This window comes from Eubalaena glacialis, chromosome 7, assembly GCF_028564815.1.
Source record: "Eubalaena glacialis isolate mEubGla1 chromosome 7, mEubGla1.1.hap2.+ XY, whole genome shotgun sequence".
Classification (NCBI taxonomy): domain Eukaryota; kingdom Metazoa; phylum Chordata; class Mammalia; order Artiodactyla; family Balaenidae; genus Eubalaena; species Eubalaena glacialis.
The window spans coordinates 22,641,699-22,655,838 of NC_083722.1; the positions used below are offsets into that span (position 1 = coordinate 22,641,699).

General features: G+C 41.2%; 1 protein-coding gene across 1 annotated transcript; it reads right to left on the reverse strand.

Moving 5' to 3' along the window:
- Positions 1-227: 227 nt before the first annotated feature.
- ZNF311 (zinc finger protein 311) lies at positions 228-11,320 on the reverse strand. Its single transcript, XM_061195817.1, has 6 exons — positions 11,307-11,320; positions 9,333-9,408; positions 5,794-5,885; positions 5,328-5,454; positions 4,588-4,692; positions 228-1,957 (listed from the first exon to the last, which is right to left on the reverse strand). Exons 3-6 carry the CDS (start codon positions 5,806-5,808, stop codon positions 381-383), a joined length of 1,824 nt encoding a protein of 607 aa, XP_061051800.1. The 5' UTR covers positions 5,809-5,885; positions 9,333-9,408; positions 11,307-11,320; the 3' UTR covers positions 228-380.
- Between the last annotated feature and the right edge of the window lie 2,820 nt (positions 11,321-14,140).

Sequence of the window (14,140 nt, forward strand, 5' to 3'; positions counted from 1 at the left end):
GTCTAAGCATTCAGTGGGCATTTGTTCAGAATTTACTAGTTAAGTGATCCACATCAGGTTTCTTCATCTTTTTATGCCTCAATTTCCTCATCCCATAGGGATGTTGTATGGATTAAATGATTAAAAATTGTAAAGAATAGTGCCTGGCATGTGTCAAGCACTAGTATCTAATATTACAGTACTATTATTGATAGACAAAGCCTTGGAAGTGAATGTGCTCACTGAAGAGACACTGAATAGGAAGGTCAAGGACAAAGGCTTGGTGGGGTCTCTCAATTAGGGGGTCAGGGAACCAGGAAGAACCAATACAGGAGACACGAGGGACCAGTATAAGAAGTAGAAGGAGAAATGAGAAAGTGTAAACACCAGAATCACTACCCTCAAGTGTTGGTGGTCAAAATATTGATGAATGAAAAGGTCTGAGAACTGGTTACTGGAGAGAGGGATTTCCCATTCTCATCAAGTTTGTGGGTTCCCCACACTCTATGTTTTCTTTTCTTATGTCCAGTAAGATTTGAGCTCACTCTGAAAGCTTTTCCACACTCCTCACATTCATAAGGTTTCTCCCCAGTATGAACTCGCTTGTGTCCAATCAGAGCTGAGCTCTGACGGAAAGATGTGCCACATTCACTGCAGGTATATGGCTTCTCACCAGTGTGGATTCTTTTGTGCTGCCTCAGGACTGAACTATGATGAAAGGCCTTTCCACACACCTCACATCTGTAAGGCTTCTCTCCGGTGTGGATTCTTTGATGATTGGTCAAGTTTGATTTTCCACTGAAAGCTCTACCACACTCTGAACATTTATAAGGTTTCTCTCCAGTGTGGATTCTTTGATGGATGGTAAGGCAGTGTCGATCCTGGAAAGTTTTCCCACAAACCCCACATCGATAGGGCTTCTCCCCTGTGTGTTCTCGTTCATGAGTCCTGCGTTTACAGTTATGACGAAAGGCTTTCCCACACTCCTTACACTTGTAAGGCTTCTCTTCAGTGTGGATTCTTCTGTGCTTGGTGAGGTCTGCCTTGCTGCTGAAGGCTTTTCCACACTGAGGGCACCCACAGTGTTTCTCCTGAGTGTGGATTCTTGTGTGTTTGCTTAGGTCTGAGCTCCGGCTGAAGGCCCTCCCACACTCACTGCACTCATAAGGTCGCTCCCCAGTGTGGATTCTTGTGTGTTTGATGAGGTCTGAACTCCCGCTGAAGGCCTTCCCGCACTCCTCACACTCATAGGGTTTCTCCCCAGTGTGGCTTCTGCCATGGATGATAAGGGAATGCTTAAACTGAAAGGCCTTCCCACAGCCACTGCACTCATAAGGCTTCTCCCCAGTGTGGATGATCTGATGCATCCTGAGACGGTTCCTGGTCTTGAAGGCCTTCCCACAGTCACTGCACTGGTGAGGCTTCTCCCCACTGTGCGTTTTTTTATGTCGGCAAAGAGCTGACCTACTGTTGAAGGCCTTCCCACACTGGCTACAGTTAAAGGGTTTCTCCCCTGTGTGGATTATCTGGTGCATAGAAAGCTGATTTTTGGTCTTGAATGCTTTCCCACACTCATTACACACATAGGGTTTCTCGCAAGAGTGAATTCGCTCATGGAGAATTAGGTCAGAATGCCAGCTGAAGTTTTTGCCACACCTGGCACATTCATGGAGTTTCTTTTCTGTAAGAACTCTATACGGAATACATTTTGAGTTTTTTCTAAGTACCTTCTGGTTCTTTCCTTTCTTGAAGGTCACTTTCTCACAGCGTTCTTTCTCTTCTCTCAGTTTCTTCCTCATAGGCATTTCCCATCGATTCTCTAATTTGACATCTTGTACACAAACTTCTCCAACCTCTGGATCCTGGGAAACAACTTTTAGGAGACTTTTAAATTTCACCCAGCAGACTTCTCCATTTTCGAAAACCTCCTGTTCTGAACTTGCCTTCTCATTCTCCGGCCGTGTCTTGGCAGCTGATACTTAAACAAGAAAATAAAAATGTCAGATGTTCAGAGGAAAGGAAATAAGTGGGCTGGAAGAGGTGAAGCAATGGTTAAGCTGTTGGAAGAGTAACTGACTTTCCCATGCTTGAAAAATTGCTAACGTTATGGCAAAGGTCAAAATAGGATGAACTACTGAAAAGTACTAAGATATTTAAAACTGAGTAAACTTTACAAAAATCCTTCCAAATCTACTCATGTTCTAGAATCTCCTAGTTTAGTGAATGACAACTTCATACACGTAGTCACCTAAGACAGGAAACCGGAAATCATCCTCAACTTCTCATATATACTCACTAACATTGTATAAATGTTACCTGTGAAGTGAGCTGCAAAGTGGGTGCTGAAGTGCCAGTGCAGCCCCCTTTTTAGGGATCTGTCTGCTTTGCTCCTGAGAGTGGGCCCTGGAGAGCCCTATTTCTGTGGTGTAACTCCACCCATCTGGGTAGGGCAGATTAGATCTGGGCAAGACCTGACCCAAACCAGGCCAGATTCTCTCTTCATGAACTTTGGAATCATGATGTGAAAGCAGGTAAGGCCAGGCTCTGAAGATAGCTAGAGCTTTAGCACTTATATTTGAGAACCAGTGGTGGTGGGATGGTATGTCGTGTAGGGGAGGGAATGCTCTGCCGTCGGGACTGAGAAGCAGAGAAGATCCATCTGCCAAGAAAGGAGAATGAAGCAGACCCACAGAGTAGCAGAGAAGACAGCTGGATAGTGGGGCCTGATGGCATTCCAATCCCTTCTTGAGCCTCATGTATACCTGCCCTTAAGTTCCATGACACACCCTGAATAATAAATTATTTTTCTTTTGGTTAAGCTAGCTGGAGTTACTTTTTACAATTGGTAACCAGAGTCCAAATCAATCTCTTATTATCTCTTAACTCTATCCCGTCTTCTTCACTTCTACTGCCAGTGCATTCTCACCAGCTAACTTTAATAACCCTCAAATGTCCTTTAGTCTGTCTCCCCTCTAATCCATCCTCTACACTGCTTCCAGATTATTCCTTCTAAAAATCAAATCTAATCACATCACTCTTTAGCTTTAAACACTTCAATGGCACTCCATAGTTAACCAGACAGAAAGGAAGTAAAGTGTACAGTCAAGAGCCCCAGCTCACTGTCTGGGTTCAAACCTTAGTTCTGACACCTAATACCTGTGCAAATTTGGGAGGATGTTGTAACCTCTCTCAGTTGCTTTATCTATAAAATGGGATCTAGACTATCCACAATAATTAAATGAGTCAATGTATGCAAAGCACTTCCAACACCAAAATAAGTACCTAATCAATCTTAGCTGTTATTATAAGAATAAAGTTAAAGGTCTGTAGTTTATCAAAAACTCATTCAATCATGATCTTGTCCCTGACTACTGCTCCTGTACTTTCCCCACTGGCTACTCCAAGTCCTTGGCTCTGGTCACACTGAACTATTCACAGTTCACATTCTTTTACTCTTCAATACTTTCCTACTTGTTATTCCCCTCTGCCCTTCCTTCAACTAAATGACCTCACTTATCCTACATAACTTAATTCAGTTGTCATTCCTTCTGCAGTCTTTTAGTCCCCAGGTCAGATTTAGATGCTTCTCCTCTATGTTTGTATATACCAGGTACATATCCCTATCTACATATCCCAAGAACTCCCACCATACTGTACTATATAATTACTTATTTACTTACCTGCCTTCCCCACTAGAAAATAAGCTTCCGTAACTCAGGGCTCACCCATATCTTACCTGACTGCATATCTCTAGAACCTTGTATAGTACCTGGCATATGATAGTTGCTCAAGAAATGTTTTTTAGATGGAAGGAAGGGAGGAAGGAAGAGTAGGCATTGTGGATACAGCAGCTGGAGTTGGCCTATAAACAAAGGACAAGTTTTTTTTTGAATGACAAATACAGAAAATAGTTTGAATGAAGAGCTGGTAATATTTCATGACTGACTAGATAAGAGGTTCAGGGAATGGAAAGACAAAGTAAGAAAGAGGTAGAACCAGATATAGAAATAGGGAGAGCTTAATGAAGAGACAGCCTTGGAGGGAGAGATGAATTTGACTTTAGATAGGTTGCTTTCCAGATGACAATGGGATATTCAAATAAAAACCAGGAGTTAGAAACATGAGACTGCTGCCCAGGAAAGAGGTAAATGTTAGCATTATCAATGTGGCAGGCATCTGCATCAGAGCTAAGAGCTGAAGCCATGAGAGAAACTAACTAACTTCACAATAAGAGAGAATAGAAAAGGCAAGGGTCAAAGGCTCAGGTCTCCAAATGGGGAAAGGTCCCCCCCCCCAAAAAAAAAACAACTGGAGGCAGAAAGGCAATGCTCTCTGAGCACTGGAGTAAATGATACACAGAGGGGAGATGAATTGTCTGAGCCTTTTTGGAGGACTAAATTGCAAAAAGCCTATATTAGATAGGTTGCAAACAGCCAATTAGATAATGACAGAATAATTATCCAAACAGTTTGTTTTCTCTGCCTTAAGATTTCCTAAATAGATTTCCTTCTGGGCCCTTCAGGATGGATGACCCACCAGTAAGAACATTCTATAACCATTCTGTCACATGGAACACAGAAGGGGACTGACAGCTTCTCTGGCACTCACCTGGGTAGGAGCAGCTCAGGAGCTCCCTGTCCTGTCGAGCCTGAGCACAGAGCTCTGCCTCTTGCTCCAGATGGGAGATCAAAGGAGGTTTAGGAAATGGAAATCCTGGTTGTTGAGAAGGAAGAAGACAGTGTGTAGAGCAACAGAGAACTGTCCTAACGCTTACCTTGACCCCTCTGTTTGCATACGGAAACAGGAAAGAAATGTCCATTTGGGTAGAGAAAAGGGTTTATTCAGGGGTCTGGTAACATGTAAATGAACAGGTCTAGGAAATTTCTCAGAAAAGTCAATACTCAGAAGGGCAAAGAAGGAGATTCTGGGAAATAGTCAGTTGGTTGTATTTTCCCTGTTCTCTTTAGGAGGATGGGAGTCTGTAGAGGGAGGTTAATCTGTTTTCAGCCGCTAGGACGGAGTTCATGACTAGGAGCTGAATACAGAGCATTTAATGGAAAATGAGAGGCTTGAGGAGGCAAGAATCCAGGGAGAACAGAGGTTAAGTGTCTCCTTTTTACCCAGGGAGAGTTTCATTGCAAAGAATCAGAAAACAACAACTAGATTAGCCAGAAAATTATCTTGCTATGTAACAGGGGCAACTCAAAACTAATTTGGGGGAAGATATTGATGATATGGAATGAGAGCTCTGATTTTCAATATGAGACCCCATACACATCAATAAATAAAGCAATTAAAAGAAAAAGGAAGGGAGAAAGTACTAAGCCAAGTGCAGGGAAAGTCCTTACCAAGTGATACCACGTTCCCATAATTTTCCAACATCACGTCTTTATAGAGGTGCCTTTGAGCATGGGTCAGATACTGCCACTCCTCATTACTGAAGTTCACAGCTACATCCTCAAATGTCACTGCCTCCTGAAACAATATGTCCCTGCTGTCCTGGAGAAAACTCCATAGTTCCCTCAGGAAACAGAGGCAGAAGAAAGGAATTTGTAGGGAGGTTTACGGAAGCGAAAGGCTGTTACTGTTTCGTGTATATTTGGGGATGAGGTGAAAGGTAGCATCAGCTTTCAATAGCAAAAAATAACGAAAGAGGAAACAACCCACAAATGGTTTGTCACCCAACAAAGTATCCCTTATGAGAGGGAGCACCTGGACTTGGGAGGTGCATAGCCAGGGAAGGCACTGAAAATAAGGCCACATTTAGGAGGCAGTGATATATTTCCAGGAGGGAAGGAAGGGGCCTTAGCTCACTTGGGGCTGGCTCATCAGTGTGATTTTTGCTCCTGGTAGGTTTCCTTGGCTTCCATCTTCGGCAAAGGCAGGACAATGAGGAGATGGCAGAGCTGAGAGAAGAGAAATAAGCCAAGAGTCAATTCAGCGCAGTGCTGAAACCTTCTGCTTTCATCCTCTCCTCCCCAAATGTAGAAGCTTCCGAAGCTCTAACCTAGGGATTAAGTCTACTGCATTACAGTATCCTCCTTCTCCATCATTCCCCTAGTCTCAGTTTCCAGTTTGGGGTATCAGGCCCTGGCCAGCAGCCAAGCCAACTGTAAGTGCGTTCTTCTTCTCTCTCACCTACTACACCTTTTTCTCTGGTCTCTCTTCATCCTAGAATACCTTACACCCTCCCCAAAAGGCCCAGATCACCGACTCCCAGCTTATACAATAACCTGGCTTCCTATATTTGAACGCTGAAGTCATTTTGCCCAAAAAGACTTGGGGTGGAGGTGGAGGGAAAGGAATGAAGGAGAGGTATGGATCAGAAATATCCAGGGATAGGTCCAAAGCTTTTTTCTTTAGGTAACTTAATGGCTGGTCAAACTCAAGTTAGTTTACTAGAAAAAATTTTTCCCTTGTTCTTCTTAGAGAAAATCACTTTCCCCCTTTGATTCTGAGTCTCTTTCCTGTTAATTCCCTAGTATTAACTGATTCCGCTTCCCCCCAACTGCCCTCCCAGTATAGTATAGCACACACAGCTTTTAAAATGCAAAAGAAACTTTCTCAGAGTGTACACGTGACTAGGTATAATTCATATGGATTGGGCAAGAAGTACAGTTTCACATTACTGATTAATGGTTCTCTGTTTTATTCCCTGCAATCCAGCTCAGCCTTTCTGTAGCTTCAGTGTCTATGGTGGTTTATCTTTCTTGATAGTCATCAACATATTCCCAAGTCCAAGACCATTCCTTTCTGGTCTGAAATCATCTACTGGTAAGTCTCTAGGATAACCCCTTGGCCTCAGGACCCCAAAACTATCATTTCAATTTTACCAAAACCTCAGTTTAGGAGTAAACTGGCTTCTTTCCACAGAAATAGGCCAAGAAGACTTTTCTTTGGTCTAGGCCACCCTTAGCTTTTGATCAAGAACAGGCCTGTGTTCAGTCATTGTGGGTTCCATACAGTTTTCCAACTATCTCCTCTGAAAGCCTGCTACTTTATAACTTTTTGTCTCAAAAAGTTCCCAAACCACCTGGAAGGCACAGAGCTCACAGCAGATACATGTTTTGCTCTGAAATGTTCCATAACAGTTCTTTTCCTTATAACATCAATAAACTTAAACCTCCAAATTGAGTTTTTTTTCAATCAACATTTTACAATGAACATTTTCAAATATACAGAAAAGTTGAAAGAACTGTATAGGAAACATCCATATATTCACCACTTACATTCTACAATTAACATTTTGCAATATCTGCTTTATCACATATCTGTCCATCTAACTATCCCTGTCTTTGTCCATAAATTCATTTTATATTTTGTTGCATTTCAAAGTAAGTTGAAGACATCAGCATACTTCACCCCTAACACTTTATGATACATATCATTAACTAGAATTCAATATTTGTTTACATTCTTGCTTTTGAAGTAAAATTTACATACAGTAAAATGTACAAGTCTTAAATTTTTGACAAAGCATACCTATTTAACTCAAACTCTCCTCCATATACATCCCACTTGGATTTTTACCATATCTTCTTCATAAATTAGGAAAGTTTTGTTACCTTGTCATGGCTTTTTTCCCCTAAGTGCTCATTACATTAAAAACTGTTTTTAATTGTGGTAAAAAACATATAATATGAAATTTACCATTTTAACCATTTTTAAGTGTACCGTTCAATAGTGTTAAAAATATTCCCAATGTTGCATAATAGATCTCTAGAACTTTTTCATCTTGCAAAACTGAAACTCTATACCCATTAAACAACAACGCCTTATTTTTCCCTCTCCCGAGCCCCTGGTAACCACTGCAGTGATTTTTTTTTTCCTAGCCTCGCGGAGGCTTGTGGGAGCTTAGTTCCCCAAGCAAACCTGGCCATGGCAGCAAAGATCCTAACCACTGGACCGCCAGGGAATTCCCCCCACTGTAGTGATTCTTAAACTTTATTTTTTAGCCTCCGAATTTGAAAGGTCAGTTTCTGCCCTCAAGTTAAAAATGAACTTGGGGGAATTCCCTGGCGGGAATTCACAGGTGGGAGAGAGTGAAAGCTCCAGTCTCTTCCTTTTCTAAGGACACTAATCTCATTACTGGAGCCCCACCCTTATGACTTCATCTAAACATGATTACTTCCCAAAGGCCTCACCTCTAAATATCATCACACTGGGGGGTGTGGGTTAGGGCTTCAACATACGAATTTTGAGGGGACACAAACATTCAGCTCATAACAAAATTATTTGTTAAAGCAGTGTATAGATATTATCCAGGGTGAGATTAACTCATTTACATTTTGTGTTAAGTAATTGTAAACTTTATGGCCCTGAAAATCACCTATAGGAAGAGAATTCAAGATCTTTTGAGAAAAAGAGGACTTGGATACTCAGGTCAGATGTGAACCATAAAATTATATATATTTAAAAAAATGAAATAAAATGAACAACCAAGTTAAGCAATATTCATTTTTTTCTACCTCTCCTAAATTTGTGATAAATATGTTCTATATTATTAATTTTCATTTATGATTACTTATACAGTGGAAATTTCAAGATTTCTCTTCTGGAAGTTCCAATAATATGCTTAGAAATTCATTTTACGTTTTTTTCTTTGTAGGTAATATATACTAAAAGCCTATTTTTGGGGTGCCGAGGGGCCTAGTCCTCTAAAAGTCTGTGCCTTTCAGGGTCTGATTTTATAACTCCAGAATTGTTAAATACCATCAGCCACTTCTATACAAATCTTATCCACTTTTCTCTTCATATATGCCACCCAAGAGTATTTTTAAAGCCCAGCCCCACATTTCCCCATCTTCCTTTATTCTTCTCAAAGCTTCATGACAATACCTTTGCTCTTTCTTTTGCCATGGCTTTATCTTCTATTCCTCAGGTATACCTATACTATAATTTAAAAATCTCAGGGTTAACACATGTACAGAAATAAAATTACCTACACTCAAATTTTACATGTTGGTAAAACTGTGGTTGGGAGGAGTTACTGTATTATACCACAAGTTTTATATGTGCAAATATTCATGTACACATATGTAAGCTACGTATCATACATAAAGGTGTACATATAATAAGTGAATGAATACATTCATATCGGTCATAAATTGCTTTGAAGAATCTTTTTTTATGAATCTTTATTTTTTCCAAATTTGGTTTAAGATGAGGGCAGAAACCTAATAATTTAGTTCCTCTCAATACCGAGCCAAGCCTAGTATAGAAATAACAGATTTCCTATAAATACCCAATAATGAGCATATTTCCAGGCCCCAGGAAGCATCTCCCACCTAGTCTGTGTCCCTGCCCCATTTTCAGCTGCCATAACTCCTGCCACAATACCCTGTGTGCATTACCTCCTTCCTGCAGGAGCTTGGTATCACGGATACAAAGCTGGTTTGATGGTCCTGGAGTCTCATCTGATACCACCACCTATTGCATGGAAAAGAATACATTTGGAGAGGTTATGGAGGGATGGAAAATGTATGGGAAGCTGCAACCAACTATGAAGTTCTGTTCATGGAAATCAACTCCCAGAACTACCAAGAGGGGTGAGAAAATCAGGGACTCAGTCCCTGATATACGTTATGAAAAACAGAAATGGCATCCAATTGTTCTATAACGTAAAATGATCACCAGGCCATCCAGGAAAAAAAGTATTTTGAAGGATAAAACTTCCACAAGGTCAATCCAGGCCCACCATACTCCCATTGCTTTCCTCCTTTCTTGGACTCACTTCATCCTCCTTGTGATATACTGCAGACACTCCTCTTTTTACCTGCTGCATCTTTTTACCCAGCTTTCTTTTCCAGTCTTCTAACACTGTCCCGGTTTCTTCTCTGCTGGTTGGATCCAGCTCCCAAAGTCAATCATGGCTTTGCCTGGACAACCAGTTTTGAAGTGGCTCCAGTGGATACCAGCCTCCTTTCAGGGATTTAAGCCTTGGTGGTGCCAGCCGAAGGGCCTCTCCTGACCCACAGGGCAGCTGCTTTTTGGCTTGATGTGTCAAATACTGCCCTGGATTTGGGGTTCATCAGCAGTACTAAGCTAGTGGTGATCCCATACCTTGTTTTCCTGCATATTCGATGAAGGGAGGAGAAAAGAGGAATGTGACCAAAGCAAAAAGAAGGAATCACTGAGACTCTGAGGTATCTATGGGAGATGAGGGAGCAGGGGAAGACAAACTGAAAATGATAATATATCCAGAATACAACCTCCACTGCCACTATCTTGTCCCAAGCCACCATTGTCTGCATTGCCTTACAGTATTACGTTAGCTGTCCAGCTGGTCTCCTGCTTCTATCCTTGCCTTCCGCCTGCCTCTTCTCAATACAACAGAGTAGGCCACTTAAAACTTAAGTTGGATTATTTCATCTCTCTGCTTAAAACCCCTCAATGGGTCCATCTTACTCAAAATAAAGAGTAGCATAAAAGGCCCTAAAGAATGTGCCCATTACATCTCTCTTTTTCATTCAAAATAAAAGCTGAAGTCCTTACAATAGCATACAAGACTATAGGGTGTGCTATTACCTCTCCTACTATTCTCCCCCTCATTCAACCCTCTTCAGTCACACAGACCTTTCTCTTCCTTTTTAGGCACATTTCCATTTTAGGGCCTTTGTACTGGCTGTCCCCTCCACCTCAAGCTACCCTCACGATGAATAATCTTGCTTCCTTCAACTGTTTGCTTGTACGTAATCCTCCCAAGGAAACCTACTCTAGGTCCCCTATTTAAAATTACAGCCTACCCCCTCCATCCAATCCTGACATGCCTTACCTTCCTATATAGCACTTTATCACTTTCCAACATGGTGCATAAGTTACTTATATCCTTTCTATTGTTTATTGTAGATCTCCCCTTCACTAAAATGTAGGCTCGCAGGCTTTTGAGGGCAGGGATTTTTGTCTATTTTGTTCACTGCTGTATTCCCAACTTCTAAAACAGTGCCTGCACCAGTAGGCGCTCAGTTAGAAATTGGCTGAATGAATGAATGTACGAATGGATGCTGGGGAGGAAAATAAATGAAAAAAAAAAAAAGGGTAAGAGGCTGCTGAGAGCAAGAAGAGCGGGGGGAAGTTAGGAATGCAGGAGGAAAACGCCCTTGTGGGGCAGGAACCCGCGGCGGACCCCAGCTCCCGGCGGACCAGGCTCCAAAGCCCCGCCCCGTCCCCGCCAGCCGTCCCGGGCCCCAGGGAGGGGGTGTATTTAAGTGAACCAGGTGGTGGTGCCAGGATCCTCCCAGCCGCCCCTCGGCGGGTTCGGAGACCCCAGTGGCAGCTTGGGAGCCCCTCGGCTAAAGTCCCGTCCCACGCTGGCTGAAGACACCGACCTTCCTGCCGACATTCTCCTCTAAAAACGAGAAAATAGAGAAATCTATTCCAGCTCCACTTCCTAGTCCTTCAATAATCATTTCCGGTGACTTTCTAGGAAACCTCAACTCACTGGTCGAGGGATTTCCCTAGAAAGCCTCCGCAAACTCCAAACGTGTTATTTCATGTTCTTCAGAATGCATCTCTTAAAACAGAACCACAATGTCATTAACCCACCTAACAAAATTAAAATAATTCCTGGGTACCATCTAATACCGAGTCCATATTAAAATCTCCCAAATGTATAAAATACGCTGGTTTTTTGAATCAAGATCTAAAGTCTACATACTTTATTTGGTTATTTCTCTTAATCCTCTTTTAATTTAGATCTAGAATAGTTCCTCCATCTTTCACTTTTCCCCGCATTGAGTAAATTGGGTCATTTGTCCTGAATGTTCCACATGCTGGCTTTGTCTGTTTGCATCCTCATTTAATTTGTTTCTCTAGACTTGTATTTGTTAACTAGATGTTAGCTCTAAAGGTTTAGAGTTTGGTTTACCTTTATGGGTAAGCATTCTTACGTGGTGCTACACACTTCTTTTTGCTTTATATCAGGAGGCATATAATGTCTGATTATTTCACTCTTTGTGATACTAAGATTGATCAGTGAATCAGCACTTGCTAGTAGGATCCCTCCATGTAAAGCTCCTCATCAACCTTTTATCTGGTGGTTTCATCCACTGATGATCTTTGCCTGAATCAACCATTTTATTGCAGAACTGGGATTTTCTAATTCAATATTTTTTTCACATTTATGAGTTGGAATTCCTTTTTAAACAAGGATTTTATCTCATTAACCTATCAATTCAGGGTTATTTGGTTATCCTGAAATGTCAGTTCAAACAGGAAAGACAGAATAAATGTTTACTTTTCTATTTAATTGCTAATTTTCAGGGTAAAAAGTTGTGCCCTAGGTGCCACGGCCACTGATACGTTAGCCATTCTTCAAAATGGCCATCAATGAGCACTGCCTTCGAGTATTCATACTCTAGTGTAGCTCCTTCCTACATTTTACCAGCGTTGGTTTGTGTGACCAACTGAGTATGGCAGAAATGATGTTATGTTACTTCTAATATTAGGTAATAAAAGAAACTGTGGCACCCCAGTGTTCATTGCAGCACTGTTTACAATAGCCAGGACATGGAAGCAACCGAAATGTCCATCAACAGAAGAATGGATAAAGAAGATGTGGTACATATATACAATGGAATATTACTCAGCCATAAAAAAGAACGAAATTGTGCCATTTGCAGAGACGTGGATGGACCTAGAGACTGTCATACAGAGTGAAGTAAGTCAGAAAAACAGATATCGTATATTAATGCATATATGTGGAATCTAGAAAAATGGTACAGATGAACCTATGTGCAAAGCAGAAATAGAGACACAGACGTATGGACATCAAGCGGGGAAAGGAGGAGTGGGATGAATTGGGAGATTGGGATTGACATGTCTACACTATTAATACTATGTATAAAATAGATAACTAATGACAACCTACTGTATAGCACAGGGAACTCTACTCAATGCTCTGTGGTGACCTAAATGGGAAGGAAATCCAAAAAAGAGGGGATATATGTATATACACAGCTGATTCTCTTTGCTGTACAGCAGAAACTAACACAACATTGTAAAGCAACTGTACCCCAATTAAAAAAAAAGAAAAAGAAAGTGTGGCTTCTATCTTGGTCTCTCTTTTTTTCCCTTTCTCTCAGATCACTCGCTCTAGGGGAAGCCAGCTGCCAGGCTGAAAAGAGAGACCCAGGTGGTGAGGAACTAAAGCCTCCTGCCAACAGCCATATGAGTGAGTTTAGAAGTGGATCCGTCAGCTCCCTGTCAAGCCTTCAGTTGACTGCAGCCTGGGTCAACATCTTGGCTGCAATCTAAAGACAGAACTAGAACCAACCCCTAAACTGCTCTCAGATTCCTGACCTGTAGAGACTGTGTGAGAGAGTAAATATTCAATATTTGATTCTAAATTTGGGGGTAATTTGTTATGCAGCAATTGGTAACTAATATTTTTTGTTGTTTTCTCTTTTTGAGCATCATTAACTCATGGATTTTTAAAAAACATTCAAGGAATCTTAATCAATTGCATGTTTTTTTCTTTTTCTTCTTGATGTTCAAATGATTCCATCTTTGGCCAGTGGGAGTCCCTTTATTTTGTTTCCTGTGTCCTTTTCATCTAACTCTAAGAGTCTTTGATGGGTTTTTTGCCTTCTGGCAGTACAAGATATTTCAGGCTCATTTTGTATATTTCCTGCTCCAGACCTGGAATCAGCTATTTCTCCAAGGAGTCTTGGTTCCTTTCAGAGGGAAGAGTGATTGAATAGCTTTGTGAATGGTCATAACTTCTTTTAAAGCTTATCAAAATGAAATAAAATTAATTATGGGATTGAATCCAGGCTAAACCACTTGGTACCTGTGTGCATGAGAACCAAAGCAAGGTATACATCATGCCCCAGTTTCCCAGCTGTAAAATAGGTCCAGGGTAAATACCTAATTTTCGGAGTCATTATGAGGATTAAATGAGACAATATACAGAAATCATTTAACACATCACCTGGCATCAAATTTCATCATTAGAATAACAGCATTGCAAGTCTGAAAGATACCACAGTGATGACCAAGTACAATTCGTTCATTTCACACTTGAGAAACCTGAGACCCAAGAGATTAAAATTTTGTCTAAAACTACAAAGGAGGATAAAATTAGAAGAGAAACTAATGACTCCAGAGTCTTGGATCTCATACTTGGGCTATTTTGATAAAAAGCAGTCTCTCCAGCCGGATC